The 18,437-nt window shown below is 37.1% G+C and overlaps 1 protein-coding gene across 1 annotated transcript in view; it reads left to right on the top strand.

The window, feature by feature from the left end:
* Window positions 1–1,037: 1,037 nt before the first annotated feature.
* Window positions 1,038–18,437, top strand: part of LOC140241508 (cytosolic purine 5'-nucleotidase-like) — a 34,491-nt gene continuing 17,091 nt past the window's right edge. The window contains exons 1-3 of the mRNA XM_072321235.1: window positions 1,038–1,108; window positions 10,026–10,207; window positions 16,269–16,345. Coding sequence (XP_072177336.1) covers window positions 1,062–1,108; window positions 10,026–10,207; window positions 16,269–16,345 — 306 coding nt within the window. The 5' untranslated portion in view covers window positions 1,038–1,061. The remainder of the gene's footprint in view (window positions 1,109–10,025; window positions 10,208–16,268; window positions 16,346–18,437) is intronic.

The following is an 18,437-nucleotide window of genomic DNA, read 5'->3' as shown; positions in this document are numbered from 1 at the left end:
TTGTCTCTAGACAGTGAAATTCAAATGAGAAATTACTGGTGGTTGCTACTAGTAACCGATTTCTCAGAGTAATCCACAAAATGGAGAAATACAGTATATTTCAGCAATAGCACAGAAACCAGTGAAACAGAGACTGCCAAAGTGAGAAGTGTATAATGTGGAATAATGCATATACACAGTGTATTGCAGTTGATAGCATGATGTTATACAGCCATTGTACATCATGTCCCACTGAATGAATGCAAAATATTTTGATTTGTTTTTGTTTTGTTTTTTCATTTAACCAATCATCAAGGCAGTGTTGACAGAAATTGTAATTCCATCCTCAACATCAGTCAGCTATACACAGCCATTAAGGGGCTATCTATTAAACACACAGAATGAATATTATCGATCACACCCATCATACAAAATATGTACATTGTGGGCTGTACTAAAGGTATTACACAGTGGTGGTAATTATGTGTAAGGGAAAAGGTGATAGTTTTAATGGGATTAATCATTTAGATCTAATATCCCTGCTGCATTCCGATGTGCTTTTGCCATTCTCTTGCTGTATACTGTACATCTCTCCACATACTAGTAGTATTAAAAAACATATATGTTGCAAGCATTTTCATTTTTGTTTAGTCAGCTATAGCAGCCATTAACGGGGCTATCCATTAAACACACAATGAATATTATAGATCATGTCACCCATCATACAGCGTGGGTTGTAATTGAAGGTACACACAGTGATGGTACAGTAATTATACAATGTATGAAGGGGGAAATGTGATACATTGTAGTTTTATGGGATTAATCATTTACAAGAGTAGATCATTAAAATGTCACTGCTACATTTTGATTCTTGTGCTCTATCTCGCTTTCCACATAGTAAAAAATTATTTAAAAAAAAATATGATGCAAGCATTTTCATTTTTGTTTATTTCACCGAACAGGGAGTCAAACAAGTGGCTTTATAACAAGTCAGAGGAAAGAGGAGTGAGATTGTGAAGGCATTGTGAGAATCCCTGGCAGTACGATAAAGCATTAAAACAATAGTGAACTTGGTGGATGTCATGCCTGGAACAGACCAGATTCGCACCATGGATTTGATGGATTATTGGTGAGTGATAGCTAGTACACAGCTTTTTAACCCAGTTGAGACTGACCCCTTCATTTCATATTTGATTCAGCACGCCGTACACCTGGGTACCGTTGTAACTGGGGTTCGGCGTTGTGTAGCGCCATCTCGTGCCCGTTATCATACAGTTGTGCAATGTTGTCATGGCAATTATTTTCTCGTCATCAGCGCCGGCATAAATCGGTGCCGTTAACGATCCAAATGCCAATATTCCTTCCATGTCAACTTTTAAACAGTGAAGATTACATCAGAGCATGTAAATAAGAGAAAAAAAAATTATTATCAGCATGCATATAATGTTGCATAATCACAAACGAGAAAACATTTTTGTACAAAATAGTGCAAAATTATTTCTTACACATTTTTGGTAACCCAGGGTACAATGCCGACAGAGAAATAAATGATTCAACAAAATGGCGAATTTTCATTTGGTATCCCAGGGTACCAAATATTGCATCATTTGTCTCAAGTTGCAACTACTCTACCTGTGATGGATGGGGGATGGTATGGATTGCATGCACTTCTGTACTAACAATAACACTTGGAAATGTTTTTGTGACTAATTTGCATGGTTGTCTTCACATTTTAGGATTGTGATAATGGCCGTACATAACATAATTGTTTTGCTTCTGTAATGTAGACTTGCTGCCACAGGGTCAAAGCACTTTATCAACTTGATCCACCATCAAAACCTTGAACATGACATGGAAAACTCCCACTGCATCATCTTTAATGCTTAGATGTATAATCAGGCATTATTAAGATGCCCCCCTTCTTTAGCTCACCTGGGCCAAAGGCTCAAGTGAGCTATTGCGATCGCTCTTCGTCCGGCGTCCGGTGTCCGTAAACTTTTTACATTTTCACCTTCTTCTTGAGAACCCCATGACCGATTTTCACCAAACTTGGCAGGTACCATCCCTTGGGGGATAGGATCTCAATTTGTTCAAATGGGCACCATGCCCCACCTGGGGGGCCCTCAGAGGGGCCCAAATCCCCTAAAATTAAGGAATCTGAAAAATCTTCTTCTCTAGAACCAGAAGTGATTACTTAATACTATGAGTTGGTACATTGATGACTGTAGTTTCAAGTTTGTTCATGGCAGAATCAGGGGTGCCCCACTTGGGGCCCATGGGAGGGGGGTGGGGAGTGGTCCTAATGGGGCCCAAATTGTACATTTTCCTCTTTTTCTTGAAAATGCCTTGATGAATTTTCACCAAACTTGGCAGGTAGCATCCCTAGGTGGATGGAATCTCAATCCCATCATATGGGCACCATGCTGCACCTGGGGGCCCCAAGGGCCTAGATTGGGGCCAAATTGTAAATTTTAATCTTTTTCTTGAAAATCTCATGATGAATTTTCACCAAACTTGGCAGGTAGCATCCCTAGGGGGATAGAATCTCAATTCCATCAAATGGGCACCATGCCCCACCTGGGGGTCCCCAGGGGGACCAACCCACCCCCAGTAAGGAATCTTTAAAGATTTTCTCTAGAACCAGAAGTTACTGAGCTAAGTTGATACAATAAATTAGTATATTGATGACTGTTGTTTCACGTTTGTTCATAGCAGAATCAGGGGTGCCCCCCCCCCCCAAAAAAAAAAAAAAAAAAAAAAACATTGGGGTGGGATGGGTTCAAATGGGGACTTAAATTGTACATGTTCATATTCTTATTGAAAACTCCTTGATGAATTTAAACCATACTTGGCAGGTAGCGTGCCAGGGGATTAAGATGTCAATTTGTTCAATAGGGCACCATACTTACAATTCTTCCTCTCTAGAACCAGAAGTGATAGAGCTTTAAGTCTTTTTTTTTTTCCAACTGCATACATGTAGTTCAATATTCTGTAAAGTACAATGTACTTGGCAGATATTTTTACCAGTGTGATAGAATATGCAAATGGACACCATGCCCCCAGCTCTCAAACCTACCGAACCTGAGACCTCCGGATTGCTAGCCCAGTGCTCTACCAACTGAGCTATAGGAAGCCCTAGTACAGTGTTCGTCTAACTAGTAAGATTTCTGGCAAGATAAAGGAAGGATGTTGTTGAATTATTTGGTTGGGAAAATATTTTCATATATGTTCCGTCTTTGTTGCAACACCTGAATCACTTCATGTGATGAGCATGTACATGGGTTGAAAAGGGAGTAGACTGTACACATTACAATCAGTTTGCTAATTCACATATAGACAGGCAGAACTTCTTAGAAAGACAATTGAGGTCAATATGAGGTTAGCATTTGAATTGGCTTCAGTCGTTGGATGATGTTTGTGAATTGGAACGAAGGGTGGCCAGTTCATGGCATGTTGAACAATCACAATCAGATATTACAATGGGATCCAGACTTCAAGAGAAGACAATGCCAGGAACACCATTATTGATTGTCAGGAATACTATGTATTCAAAGACCCCTTTTTTAATCCCAGGGACCCTTTAGCAGCAATGTATGTCACAGAATAGCTTGAAAAAAATTAAAGTCATTAAGGTCAGTAGAAGATTTATTATGCATTCCTGGATATCAGTAAGAGAGTGAACCTATACACTTTGTATGTATTGCAGGCTTTTTAACTCACATCCATTGAAATTTGTGATTCATCAGTATTTGATGGACACAAAGGCAAATGAAATATACAGATTGTAGAGATCAAATACCTTCTGTGTGATGAATTACAGGATATTTGCAAGACTGCAGTTTCAATGCAGTTTTTGTAAGGATGCAAAATATTGCTTTTCAAATGCTCTCATTCAAATCGCTGGAGATAAAAGTGGTAGATAAAAGATGGGGGGAAAAGACATTTATTCCATTGCTTCGAAGAACTAGAGCAAGGTTTATCAAATGCAGCCGAGTCGCTTTTAAAAATGGTAATCGATGAAAGCTTTCAGTTTGTATTTTGTTTATAAATTGCTTTATGCATAACGGCTGTCACAAGGCTTCCAGAATTTTATCTTCCAGGCTTCCTGCTTCATATTTGAAGTCTTTTGAATTTTTCGAGGTCTGGGAAGGATTATATACGTAGCGGTCGAGGCACGTCAATACGTGCCCCTGGGAAGACACTTGAATCCATAACATTAGCATAAAGGATATTTTGTTCCCTGTTTGAGGGCGGATATAATGCTTGAATAGAATTTTGTGGTGGCATCTTGTGCTCTGCGTTTACTTGTATTAGTTGACTTCAGACAAGAGACACCACCATCTGCTACGTGTAGCACACATAACGTTATCGCCATGAAGCGAAGAAGAGTGAATAAACCCCAAAACTTGACAATCTGCCAGAGGTGAGATATTATATCACTGTTTGTATGTAAATTGTTGTCTTTATTTGATGAACAGTGTCATTCTGAGTGCATTTTACTGTCCGTCAAAAAACATGGTTACTGTAGATGAATTTCCATGTCCCTTGGTACCTTATTGAAGCTGTGTAACTTACTCTAGTCACCCACCAGTCACTGGTAAGTGTTTGTGTAAATCACATAATTTGTATGTAACATCTTCGGAAAGTGTTTTTACAAAGTGTTTGTTGTTTAACTGGTGTGTGGTAAATTTATAGCCATTGCATGTACTGGACACTGGTCAGTGTAGGTGATGACAGTTCCAGTAGGGTATTCAGTCCAGTCTGCACCAGAGACTTGGTGCATGACCTCACAAGGAATATCTTTTTGACAAGGCTATAGTAAGACTGAGTGTTCAAATAAGCCAGTGAAATGACAAGTTAGATTGTCAGCTAAGAGGCACCAGGTCCAAGAACCTTTGTGTAAGTATTGCTTGATCCATGGATGGTATTTGTGCCTAGAAAGGACCTAGAGACATATTCTGCAATGGGGACTTTTGATTGGGTGAACGAGAACGGTCCGCAGGGGACCGCAGGGGCATGTCAACGCGTCACATCCCCATGTCATCCTGCCGCTGAAAAACTTTTAGATTTCGGGCATCGCAGAAAAAAAAAAAATGTGTGATTTCCTACCTTCAAAATGACAGCATGTTTCTGTTATTTTAGGCTACAATTTCGCAGATTGTTGATTAGGGAAGAAATTATAAGTTTACACACTGTGAATGGACTTGTTAAATTTGCAACTACAGTATAAAGTCACTGGAGACTAAAAACAAGCACAAAGGGGGTCATCCAAACATATTTTCACTTTTTTTCGCATAATAAAAGAGCACTTGACTTGCCTCTTTCTAAAGGCAGGGGGAATAATATTACCTATAACATATGTCGGTAACGAGTCGGGGGAATGTGTACTTTTTTCAAAAGATGAAATTTTGTGAAATTCTCTTTATATTTTCCTTATATTGTTGTACGCATGTGACATCTAAGTTATTCACACACTGCAGTAGTCTTCTCATCCAGCGGTTACTGCACAAAAACTTTTAAAAATTCATAACTTTTGAACGGATTGTCCGATTTTCCTCAAACTTTCTATGATGTGTTCTACTAATATTGCTACATTCTCTCAATCCTTATGTTTATGAAGGTGAACTTGTCCTTTAAGCTATATGTACCTTTGGGATTTGGGCCACTGTGTTTAAATGGGGTCACATCTGCTGTCGTGTCAAAAGGCTGCTGACTTCAGAGGAAGTGTACAGTAATACATCAGTGACACAGTGAAGAGAGTACTGTATGTGTATACATGTATTTTCAGCAAGCAGATGAAAAGATACTAGTGAAGTGAAATATCACAACATGCTCGACCGTCAAGATAAAAGTTTAGGAGCAAAAATAGCACTTTGATAGTTTAACGGACATGTATCCTATCTGTCATTTTGTCTTTCATGGATGCATGATAACCATGAACAATGTGTCAACCTCATGTCCATTTGTAATCTCAAAATGCAGTGCTTATCAGGAAGAGCAGTTTGTACTAATCACTTGCCCTGAGACTAGCAGGGAGAGTACAAGTGAACCGCAGTTGAGGAAATCAAATTAGGCCTCTATTTCCCCAAAACTCTTAAGCCACCAGTTCAAGAATTAACACCCTTTTACATTGGACTTGTATGCAAATGAATTTATCCTGTCTGAGCGCCTATTGGCCACATGAGCAGAACGAGTTTCACTGCGCCAGGGGACCTGTTACGAAAGTTTCATCGGAAGGGTAGCACTGCATGGGAAATATTGCTTAAGTAGGCACTGCACTTCAGGACAAATTTTAGTCTCGCTGGCACTGGAATACTGTGATATCTTCTGTGAGCAGTTTATGTTTGAGCTGTGTTTTCTATGTTGCAAGACTGATTGATTAGTGGCACTTCACAAAGTTTTATTGACTTTTGAGCGCTTGCGTGATTTGCCAAAGAGATAGCTATCATTCAGAATTTGCAACTGCAGGACAAGAGTTGGTTTAAAGGAGTATGTCTGGAGTTCGTATATTACTCAATGGCCATGTGGAAATTAATGGATGCAATGGAACCGAACGTCAGCGTGCCAACACATTTAGGTAACACTCCTAATTATTTTGAAAAATGTGCCATACTTGTTCGATTTCTGTTGTGAAAACAGTTTTATGTTTTTATGCAGATTGTATTTTAATTCTAACAACACTTCAGTAGTTCAACTTTATTTCTCAGAACTAGTATTGATAATAACATTTTCACAGGGGTGATTTGATATTGTACAAAAGTATGATGAAAATTAGGTGTGCACATTGTACAGTATCTACTGTATAGTGATATGAAAATGGCAATACCTATAATGTACTACCTTACCACTTCTGTGTGAATGTCTAACAGTCATCTGAATTGGCATGCTGTGGGGACAGTTACTCTACAGGTTACGAGTATTAAAAAAAAAAAATTAAACACTTGTGTGCATTTTGACCTTTCTTTAAATGGAATGTGAATAACATCCATGGTTTACAAAGTGTAAGATACAATTCAGGACACGTGCATATGATATCATAACATTATCTGCCATATTGAAATAGAGTTTAGAAGGAAGTTCATCTTAAAGGACAAGTTCACCTTCATAGACATGTGGGTTGAGAGAATGCAGCAATATTAGTAGAACACATCAGTGAGAGTTTGAGTCAAATCAGACAATCCGTTCAAAAGTTATGAATTTTTGAAGTTTCTGCTCAGTCACGGCTGGATGAGAAGACTACTATAGCTTGTGATGTCACATGTGTACAACGATATAAAGAAAGAATGACGAAAATTCGACATATTTTCACTTTTCTTGCATAACAAAAGAATACTCAACTTCTCTTTTTCAGAAGGCAAGGGGAATAATATTACCCTTAACATACATCAGTAACAAGTCGAAGAAAGGTGCACTTTATTCAAGAAGTAAAGTTTTGTGAAATTCTCTTTTTATTTTCCTTATATAGTTGTACGCATGTGACATCATACACTGTACAGTAGTCTTTTCATCCAGCAGTGACTGCAAAGATACTTTAAAAATTCATAACTTTTGAACGGATTGTCTGATTTTCCCCAAACTTTCACTAATATGTTCTACTAATATTGTTGCATTCACTCAAACCACATGTATATATGAAGGTAGACTTGTCCTTTAAGTCTTTTGTGAAAGTGATATACTACAATGTATATATGCCATATCAACGTATTTCAAAGGGTTTTCATTTTTGTGAATTTTTGTGAATTTCGCGAGTTGGAAATGCTATTCACAAATTTAGCAATACATGAAGACATTAACTCTTATCCCAACATAAATATGATGTGCACGTTATATTTCTCCATTCATGACTCACTTACTGTACTCTGTGATTGCATTTAATGAATTCAACCACTTATGAAATTGTTGGGAAGTCCTGATTCGTGAAAAATTAGACTCGCTATTAGCATATTTCATTGTGTAGTTATCATTAACACAGTCTAAGCTAACATTTGATATCTTAGTAACAAGTTTTCATTGAGCACACTGTAAGATTACTAACCAATTTGTATATAGCCATAACCTTCCTGATATTTTCCTGATAGCCTTCAAACTTTCAAAGGTCAGGATCTTTATCTTTTTATGTTACATGTCTTTGTTGTAATCATAAATGTCTAATTTCTCTTTAAGGTCATGGATGTGTGTATTACACATTTAGCTGTCATTTATCATCAAGCAATGTTGGATGTACAATTTTTTGTTTTGAAGGGGTGCTATGGTTGTTTGGGTGTTGTTGTGTTTTTTTTTTTTAAATTACTAGCTGGCTTGTTTGACACAGTGTTACAGTACATCCATCAATTAAAGCGCTTGATAATTCGGTCTACAGACATTATGACAAGTACTGTAAAAGTGGAAATTTTCGCGGTGTTGAAATTTTCGCGCAATTCGCGCAACCAGAAACTAGCGCGAAAATAAAAACACGCGAATATTTTTGCTTGCCATACGTTCCTGTGCGTGATGTCTTGATTCCGCGGAATTAAAAACACGCAAAACTCTTCTGACCCGGCCTAGCGCGAAAAATTAGTCGCGCGAAAATATCCACTTTTACAGTATTGATTAAATTTGTTCTTGGAAGTAACGCACAGTATGCAGGTGTCAGATGAATGAGAAATCACATCATTGCTCAGGCCTATAAAGTTTATAATTGTATTACAGTTGTGTCTATGTACCATGATCTAACTATGGAAATATAATTTTCCATTGCATGTATCACCATTATTGATTGACCCATATCATACAAAAGCAATAGTCTTTTGAGACTCTGGTGTGGAGAGGGTTGTGCTTGGTTTTTGGCAGAAAAAAGAAGAAGTGTCAGAAAAATGATATGTATTTATATCAATGTACATTGTACATGCACTAGGATGCTACACATACAGAACCATGATTGTGTAAAATATTTTGCATACACGTGTAACTTGCAGCAATAAAGATGCCTTCTATTCTCAGTTATCTAAGATGTTACTAATACTAACTGTATGCCATCTTTAGCCCTCTGAGAGCTGAATTGTCTTATAATCTTAGACAGCAATCTGAAAACAGCCTTTACTATTCAAAGGTTGTCAGAGATGCTGGGATGTGATTACATGTCCATACATCCTGTGTGTACATAGAGCAATCTTGAACAATGGCAGGGTGCCCTGCAGGCTAGAGAATCTTGCACTTTGAACTTGTGTGTTTTTATACAATTGGATGCTTGCCATTTTTGTGGATTAAGCAGTGCTTATCATAGTTGAGTCTAATGAGGATTAACATGAGCTTTTAGTGGGGTAACTTACCAAAATGAGAGCAACAAGTTTTTGGGTCTAACCTTGGAATTTGCTGTATTGAATACTGGTACTCTAATCAAGTATCCCTGTACAATTATATTGCCATTACAATGTACTTTAACCGACCAGCTGTGTTTACATGTACACACACATTGTGTGTGTGTGTGTCAAAGTTATCAAAGTGAGACCTTGAAACTTGTAAAAAATAACCTGTTAAATCTTAATTGTCAGTGAAAGTCATTTCAAAAGGAAGTTAGGATTTTATTTGTTTTTGGGGCTTTTTTACTTGATTTTTTTTTTTACTTGGGGAGCTGAGATACATTGCAGGAAACAGTTGCCAAGTGAATATGACTGTTTTAACCTGTTGCGGACGAGCTGATTTTGCTATAGACACCTGCCCGAGTTTACTTGGGAGTAGTCTTTAATGGGTTTACAGTGGCGGATCCAGGGGTAAGCGCACTGGGCGCACCCCCCCCCCTTTATTTTTGTGTTAAAACAAAAGAAATAAAAAGACAAAATGGGGGAGGGTAGCATGCGCCCCCTTCAACCCATAGAGGACAAGTCCCTAAGGGCAAGTGTGTATGGGAAATGCGTGTTATAGCAAAATCAAACCGTCCTCAATGGGTTAATTTTGTAGAGGCGCCCCCTCTTTACGGAATTCCTGGATCCACCCCCGGTTTAGTACAGCGTATTATGTATTGTCCATTTTTCTAATCATCTGCGATTATTCTATGATAACTTTTACAGTGGTGCCATGAACACCGAGTCTCCAAGCAATCATGAGAGTGGAGACAGACTGGACTATGTGACCACACCCGGAAATGTCAAGAAATACAGACGAGAGGCCCACAAGAGGGTCTTTGTCAACCGCAGTCTCAGCATGGAGAAAATTAAGTTCTTCGGATTTGACATGGACTACACACTTGCGAGTAAGTGCACACAGAAAAAGTCCTGTAGAATTGTTTTAACTTGTTATTAAGCACCCCATTTTCTGGTGTATCAATAAAGCCCCCTTTTTTTCTTTCTTTTTTGAATTACTTAAAAGAACAAAAATAGTGATGGTAGTCAGGTGTGTTTGAGGTTTCAACTAATATCCCTTTTTTTGCCATTTTTTTTTTTTTTAGACCAGTACCACTGGAAAAAATAAAGTCATCAAGTTTTTTTCTCTGCTGAAATAAATGGTGCCATTGCTCATTAATCTTAGAGTTTTTTTTTTTTTTTTTTTTTTTTTTTTATGAGAGGAAAATTTCTGTGTCTATTCAAGCACTTAATCTTTACCAAGCCGTGCTGGTTGTGCAATGAATGGGAAAAAACAGGATGTAAACCACCGGAGTAACAACAGTGAAGGGATTATCAGATTAAACTGAAATTAAGCACGCCTTATTAACACATTCTGTCCTTAATGCCAACTTTCAAAGTAGTAGCATTATCCTTTCAAAAGTTATAGGAGTTGAAAATGAAGAGTGTTTACAAGGTTTTTAAGAAATGAAAAGGGGACTCTAAAGACACACTTAATCACACATTTCTGCCAAAAAATGTTCAAGATAAACTACTAAAAAACACACTTTCCTGCCCGTTTTATGATCCCAAATTTTAGCATAATGTAGAAGAAGACTTGCTCTTTCAGAAAATATGTAAGAGTCAAGGTCGGCTTGGTTGACCCATTTCACCTATTTTCAGTCCTCACACAAAATCAGTGTGTGCGACTTTTTGTTCATTTTGTGATGCACAGTCACATATTATTACATAGATTGGTTTTCCATTAGCAGGAATGGTGTTATTATAAAAATAATCTGCGAAGATTGATTTATAGTGCTATAGAGTCCCAGTCTCGTTTTGAATGATGCAGAAAAGATGTCAAATTGTGTCCAAATTGTGTCCAAGTCATTTATTGATACCTGGTAATCACTTTTACCAGTACATGTGTCTGTCATCTACCAAGTCAGACATGACTGTAAAAGGGAAATATTCACAGTGTGGAAATGTTCATGGACTTCATCAACCAGAAACTAGAAATGTTTACTTTGTTTTTAAAATTAGATAATAACATTAAAAAAAGGGGTGGGGCACTTTTCTGCCATTCTATGACTGCTGGGGTACATGGTAGGCCCTACATACAAATTGTAAAATTGTAAGTAAATTATTCAAACTACAGATATTGGCATTGGTAATCAAGCAGTAGGCCTATTTCCTAATAGATGCACTAGCAACAAGGTGCACCCATTGCACAGTTCTTCACAGAAATACAATGGTGTGTTACATTGTATATGACCCAAATGTATTTGATTACAGTAAACCTAGCAAGGGTTACCTCAGCTCTGACCTTATCCTTTGCTGTCAGTGTGATGACACTACAAAAGATTCTCACCGTTCCATTCAAGATTGTTCCATTGTCTAAAGGTCCACTGCAAATTCTTGTCAGTGGTATTCATGTGGGGGGGGGGGGGGGGGGTAATGGCCAGCTCAAATCTTTATACAGGTCTTGGGATCTTAGGACATTGATAGATCGGGAGAAATGTGATGCTAGTAAAGAAGGAGGGTATGTGATGCAGTGTCTGAGCATACCTATACAGCTGATCATACCTACGTCATACATAGTTGAGACATCATGTTTTGAAACCTGACACTTTTGTTGATGCTGAACCTTCCAGATGAATATGAAGCAGAGATGATCAGTTCTGAACAGGGCCAGATACAAACAGAGAGATAGGAGAGGGTATATTGCATGAAGGCTTCTTGAACAGCTGTCATCAAATTGCACTTTTCTATAGATTTTAGCTTCACTTGGGACAAACAATTTGTCCCTTCTCATAATTTACTAGTGGGGAAAAAATTGTTCAAATTCTCCTGTGTAGTCCCTCCCACCTAGCATTTTGTAGCAACAAATTCCCACCAAAATGCCACCAGGTTTTAAACCTAGTGGCATTTTAGTGGTAATACAATGCAACCCACTGCCTCAATTGAAGGTATTTAGTCTGAAATTGATTTTACCTTGACTGGGAGAGATGGGATGAGCTGAAAACAGGTTGTATAGAGCAGTGCACTGGGTGATGTCCAGAGATTTATGTTGCGTTGTTTTACAGCCCAGGATACAGTACTTCATAAACTGATTATTTCAAGTGAACATATTTTTTTTTCTCTCTTTTATGTTCAGTTCATTGCTGGATAGTTGCAGTTGTTATACTTGCAACTAGAGTATATTGATTTTGAATGTGCATCAATTGCCAATTTCACTACAAATTAGGGGCACACTGGGTCTAAAGAACAACAACAACATAAATATGAGGTTTTAATACACCCAAAATAGAAGTAAGCAGTACAAACAATGTTTGATCAGGATAGGCTGCAGCAGATACTATACCAGGTTTGAAAAATGTGACACCATATAGTCAGACAAAATTATTTATGTTTCTGAGGATTTTTGCAAGATTAAGACTCCTTTTAAATTGTTATTGTGTTTGTGATCCATTCCATCAAAATGAAATACTGAGTGTGACTCCAAGTGAGAGGCTTGTGGCAAAAACATGTTAGCAATTACAATGATGTCTGTTTTTCTCACATGAAAACACTGACACATAGCAAAACATATCTTTTGAAACAATGACATGTCATTGCTATTGTCATTCAATGTGCTCTTTCCAGCTCATGTTTGTGAGTGGTGCATTGTGCATCAATTCCAGCAGCACACAATCAAGCACCGTTAGAACACTACCTTACGTTTTCTGACCCACAAGCTAGCTGTATCAATCTGTGCCCGAACTGACGTGCAGCCTGTTTAAACACAAGTCAACTCCCGCATGATAGAGAAGGATGACATTTATTGGACAGGACACATCTTCGCCCATGTGCCTGATGAGATGAAAGCGGCAAATGGATATATGCCCTTTACCCCATCTTTGCCCATCTCATCAAATTGCAATCTCTCTTTCCAGTGCAGGGTGCAGCAACTATAATAGGCCCATTCACACTGATGTTGAAATACAGCATTATTCTACACGGTATTTCGTAACGTGTACACTGCAAAACACATCACAAAATACTGTGGTATTTCGGTGGTAAATCAAGCTTGTGCGAAATACAATAGTATACAGAATTTGGGTGTGAATCTTGTCACCGAATACCACCTGCCATACAGGAGTGTTATTTCTCTTGTGACCTGACACACTCCCTGTATTCTTCCCATAGGAGATACGCGTATGCACAGTTCTCACCTCAAACAGGTGTATTTTCGCTCCAGAAATACCATCAATGGTATTTCATGAATGAGGATGATATCAGCTGAAAATACTGTGCTACCTTTTATGGTGGTATAGATGAGAATGATGACAAATTACCAGTGTATTTAATTCCACAGTAAATTTCAATGTGAATGAACCTCATAATTGTCCGCAAATCTCGGAGAGGTGTATTTTCAGGCCAGAAATACCATACAGTATTTCATAAATGAGAATGGTACCAACTGTAATACCATGGTACGTATATCTTTTACGATGGTATTTCACCTATAAGAGTGATGACAAATTACATATTATACCATGGTATTTACACATATTCCACAGTAAATTTCAATGTGAATCCACCTCGTACAGTAATTGTCTGCAGACCTGGATATTCAGAAACCTGCCAAGGGGCTGCTTGGTCAAGGATCCCATCTAAAATTAATCTGTAAATGTCTATGGCAGGAAAGATGGTTTGAAGAGATAAATGCAGAGAGGAAATAATGACTAAAGTAGATATACAAATGGAGAGACAAACAAATTGAAAGATTGCCAAATGTAGAGAAAGGAGAAGAAAGATTTGAAAAGAAAAGAAAAATTAAAACATAGCAAAAGAGAGAATACAGGGAAATAGAATGAAAAAAAAAACAATAGAAAATAGAAGAAGTGTAGGACACTTAATGTAATAAGAAAATCAAAAGGCATCTTCATAATTGAAGCAAAAAAAAAAAAATGCAGAGTTGATAACAGTCAAAATGCCTCAAGATTTCTTGTCTTTTTGATGTCTTTAAGACATACTAAGACATATTAATAAGAGCAACAGGTAGATAATGTTAACTTCCTTTGTACTCGTAGGTCAATTATTTTTATGTAGAACATTTCATTGATCATTTTTATACCTCGGCCAAAAGGTTGCTGGGGCATTATGTTTTTAGGTCCTCTGTGCATCCGTATGTCTGTTCTACATCTCATTTTTAGTGCACTTTGAAAATATGCATTTTATAAGCAAATAAACCCACAATGACTTTTCTTTGTACCTGGTTTAACCATTCTACAGCTGTTGTACGTGGAGTTTAAGATGCACTGATTAGATTTTTTTTACAAAACCCCTGTATGTGAAGCTAAAAGGTCACTGAACTTCAGCTAAATATTAGATTCTACAGATGTAAATTTATCAAGGAATATCCACTGTTGATATGATTTGGTAGGAAAGGTAAAAGTGAGTACTTGGTTATTGCCATGAAATGATAGTGGTATCCCAGTTGACTGCACAACAGTTGAATTTCTTTTAATTTTTTAAAGACATGATTTGTACAAATGGATGAATTTGGGACAGTTACACTGCAGTGTAAAAATGTAAGAAATAGCATTCTAAATATTTCATGTGGGAGTAGATACTATTTCCACATCTGCAAAGATATGATCTTTGAGCATATTCATACTCCAAATCATATAAAAAAAAAGAAGCTCAGTTTCAAGGAATTGAGCTACAATGTACCTAGTTGTTAGTGATGCCAAGGTATGTGATTACACAAAAGATTTGTCATCAATTCTTTGCAACCCATTTGCTTTTACAAGGTATATTTTTACATTTTATTTCCTTAAGAAGATAAAATAGAAGTAACTTCATTTATTGTAATTTTATATGTAGTATACACATACAGACATGCATTCAGACACAGACACACACACATGCATACAAATGTACATACCCATTGTAAATGCATTCATACCAATCTAACTTTCCAAAATACTGTTAAACTGATGTGCAGGTATGTACGTTCATGGTGATACTTCATTGGTAATCAGTTTCATTCTACTGTAACTGATGACATTTCACATTTGACACTTCAAGCCTTCTTCATTGATTATGATTTTGACTGCAATAAGTTGGTTATTGGTGAGCAATATCACAAGATTAGATCTTTTTGTTGACACATGTCATGAATACCTGGTAACATCTCGACTACTTGTATGACAGGGTACACTGTACATCTGCCGTGCGAACTTGGAAAGTTCAAACAATGTGATTGCTTTTCATCTAGTGTCTCTTCTTTTCTTTAAAACAACAACAGCATCTATTGTCAAGCATTCATTTACTCTTCTTACCCCCGTTGTTGAGGACAAAGTACATTCTATAGTGATGTTTCGTGTTCAAAGACTTTGGGAACAACAAAGTTCTCCACTTTTACAAATATTGGACTTATGATAAGAATTTCATTGGTTCCATTGTGAGGCAGTAAATAGTTGAAATGAGTGTAAACAAATTCTTGGATGATCATGGTTCATATTGTATTAAAGTAATCTTTAAATGTGTGATGTTCAATGAATATATTCTTCCATTTTGACTTAATATATGGTAATATCTTGATCTATATGGCTTTTTGTTCTGATGAATAGATTTATAGTCTGTATGGAAGGATTTTGCGTTCACATGCCTCATGAAAACCTACTCAATTTCTGTAAGATCTTTTATGAATTCCTTTCCATACTACTATATTCCAAGACCCTTTTTCTGTGAATATTTAAGTACAAAACTGATTTTTGTCCATACATATTGATATCAAGGTGAGAGGAAACTACTTAGAATTTACTGGTGATTATTTCTGGCTAGGAATCTTTTAAAATTTTGTATGATTGAGCATTTTTTTTTTCTTATTTAAGTAATGCCAGGTCGTTGTTTCTTTCTGGCAGTAGATTTGTACCTGCCTTGAAATGTAACATTTTTCTCAAAATCACTCATGTTAACAATATCTTTCTCTCTTCTCAACAGTGTACAAATCTCCACAGTATGAGAAACTTGGATTTGAGCTGATAGTCCAACGCCTGGTTACCATTGGTTACCCGCAGGTAGGTCTTACATGGAATCCCAAACTTTTACCATTTACAAGCTAAGTAAGGAATGGTGGAATGACTTCAGATGCCCAGAATTAACACACATAGTTGTCATTAAATCATACAGTAATTTAGACAGGGCATTTCATTCCTGTATAAACAATCCTTGTTACGCAGTACATGACTGTTGGAGCATTTCAGTCTTTGCCAAAACTGTAGTGGATTTCTCAAAATCATTTACAACCAGTACCTTACTTTGAATTCTAAAAATTCAAAATTCAAAAAAAAAAAATTGTAACAGAGAATGAGATACATAAATGCTTTTCAACTGGACGTAAAAGTGAGCGGTTTATGGATATCAGTTGTCTTGTTGGCAAAGAAATTCCCTTTAATGTGACTGCATGGGATTAATCAGCCTTGAAGAGCATAATAGGTTGTTTCAAACAAAGGGCTTCAACCAGTACCACGTAAAAGCTACATATTACACATTCTTGAACATAGAATTAACAATGTTCATGCAAATTATGGGTAGATATGATTTTATCACTGAATTGTAATCTATTTTTGCATTGCTCTTTACTTCATGGAACATTAGATTTGCTTTAAGAGAAGATACAGGCAGGTATGAAAGTGATTTTCTTTGCCATGAATGCAAAAATATTGCATTACCACTACTTGCAAGCTTGTTCACTTTATGAAAATGAAGCAGATATAGGCTGAAATATTTTTTTTTAAAAATCAAAGAAATTCAAAAAAGAAAAGATCTTTGCACTCATTTTGGTGATATGTCCATCCTCAACCTGAAGGCTCAGTATGCTGTGGATGAAAAGGCAAATAAGTCATCCACGTATAGGCATTTTAGATATGATCACTCTCTCATGCGTTTCTTTAATATGAAAGGTGCATGTGTGCCATCTAGTCCTACAGTGTTTTCCAAAAATAGAGTGTTTGGAGGCAGCTCAGCTGTGGAGGTGTAATGTGATTTTGTGATCTGTCATCAAACGATCTCTAAAACTACCATTTCACTTCTAACACATTTAGATATTGAGTGCCCCACAACAGCAACAACACTATACCCACCCTTAGTGCACATTCCATATATTATCTACATCTGAATATTTAATTTGTTTGGACAATAAGGTATATTTTTCATCAAAATCCATCATCAAAAATGTGTAATCTCTTGAAGCCTGTACATACAGCAGGGTATCATGTAGTCTTTTGACAAGGCCTCGTGGCTGAGGAATGAGACTAACTTGCTGCTCTGAGCATTGCAAGAAACGAGTGAACGCAAGACCGAGTGGCCCAGCCACGAAGTCTTTTGAAACATGGATTTTGTTGCTGCTGCTTTGCAAATAAAGCGATGAATGAGTTATTCATATATTCATGAGTCAATCTGCAGTTGGTATGCTACTGAATCACATGTCAATGCAGGCAGCACAGGCTGCATGGATGAGCGAGCTGCTGATAAGCATCCGTCTTATGCATATTGATTATATGCTGATGCCATTGCGAGCAATGCAGTCACTGATTGGTCACTACCTTTTTGATAGCAAAATTGATGATAAACAGGGTTCAAAATAAGAAATTCATGTCAGGTTCCAAAAGGCGTCCTGGCTGCACCACTTGGTCTCACGTTCACTCGTTCCCTTGCAGTTAGTCACTTTTCCAAGCCTCATTCATGAGGCCTTGTCAAAAGGCTACATGTAGGTATCATGTAGCGTTTTGCACACCTGTCCTTCTGCCTATTTCCCCTCCCCTATCTCCATTCTAATCAGAACTAATGATGAACGTTCATTTTCCAAGGGATGCAAATTGATTTTATTAGAATCATGACTTCAAAATCATTAGAAACAATGTTTTTGTTATTTTCTATTAATTAGTGAATGTATTCGTCATTATTGTAATGAACCAGATAATGCTGATATTTTGCTGCATTTTGCCCTATGCAGTCATTTTAGATAAACAGTTACAGTAACATTTTTGATGTGACTTAATCACAGTACCTTGTATGGGAGGACCAAGTTTTAGACAACACATTGCTCCATTGCAAATTAATTCTTCATTATTATAGTGCAGTCCATTTCCTGAGAAACATTCACAGTAC

This window comes from Diadema setosum, chromosome 18 (genome assembly GCF_964275005.1).
Source record: "Diadema setosum chromosome 18, eeDiaSeto1, whole genome shotgun sequence".
NCBI lineage: Eukaryota > Metazoa > Echinodermata > Echinoidea > Diadematoida > Diadematidae > Diadema > Diadema setosum.
This window is presented reverse-complemented; position numbering and strand designations above follow the sequence as displayed.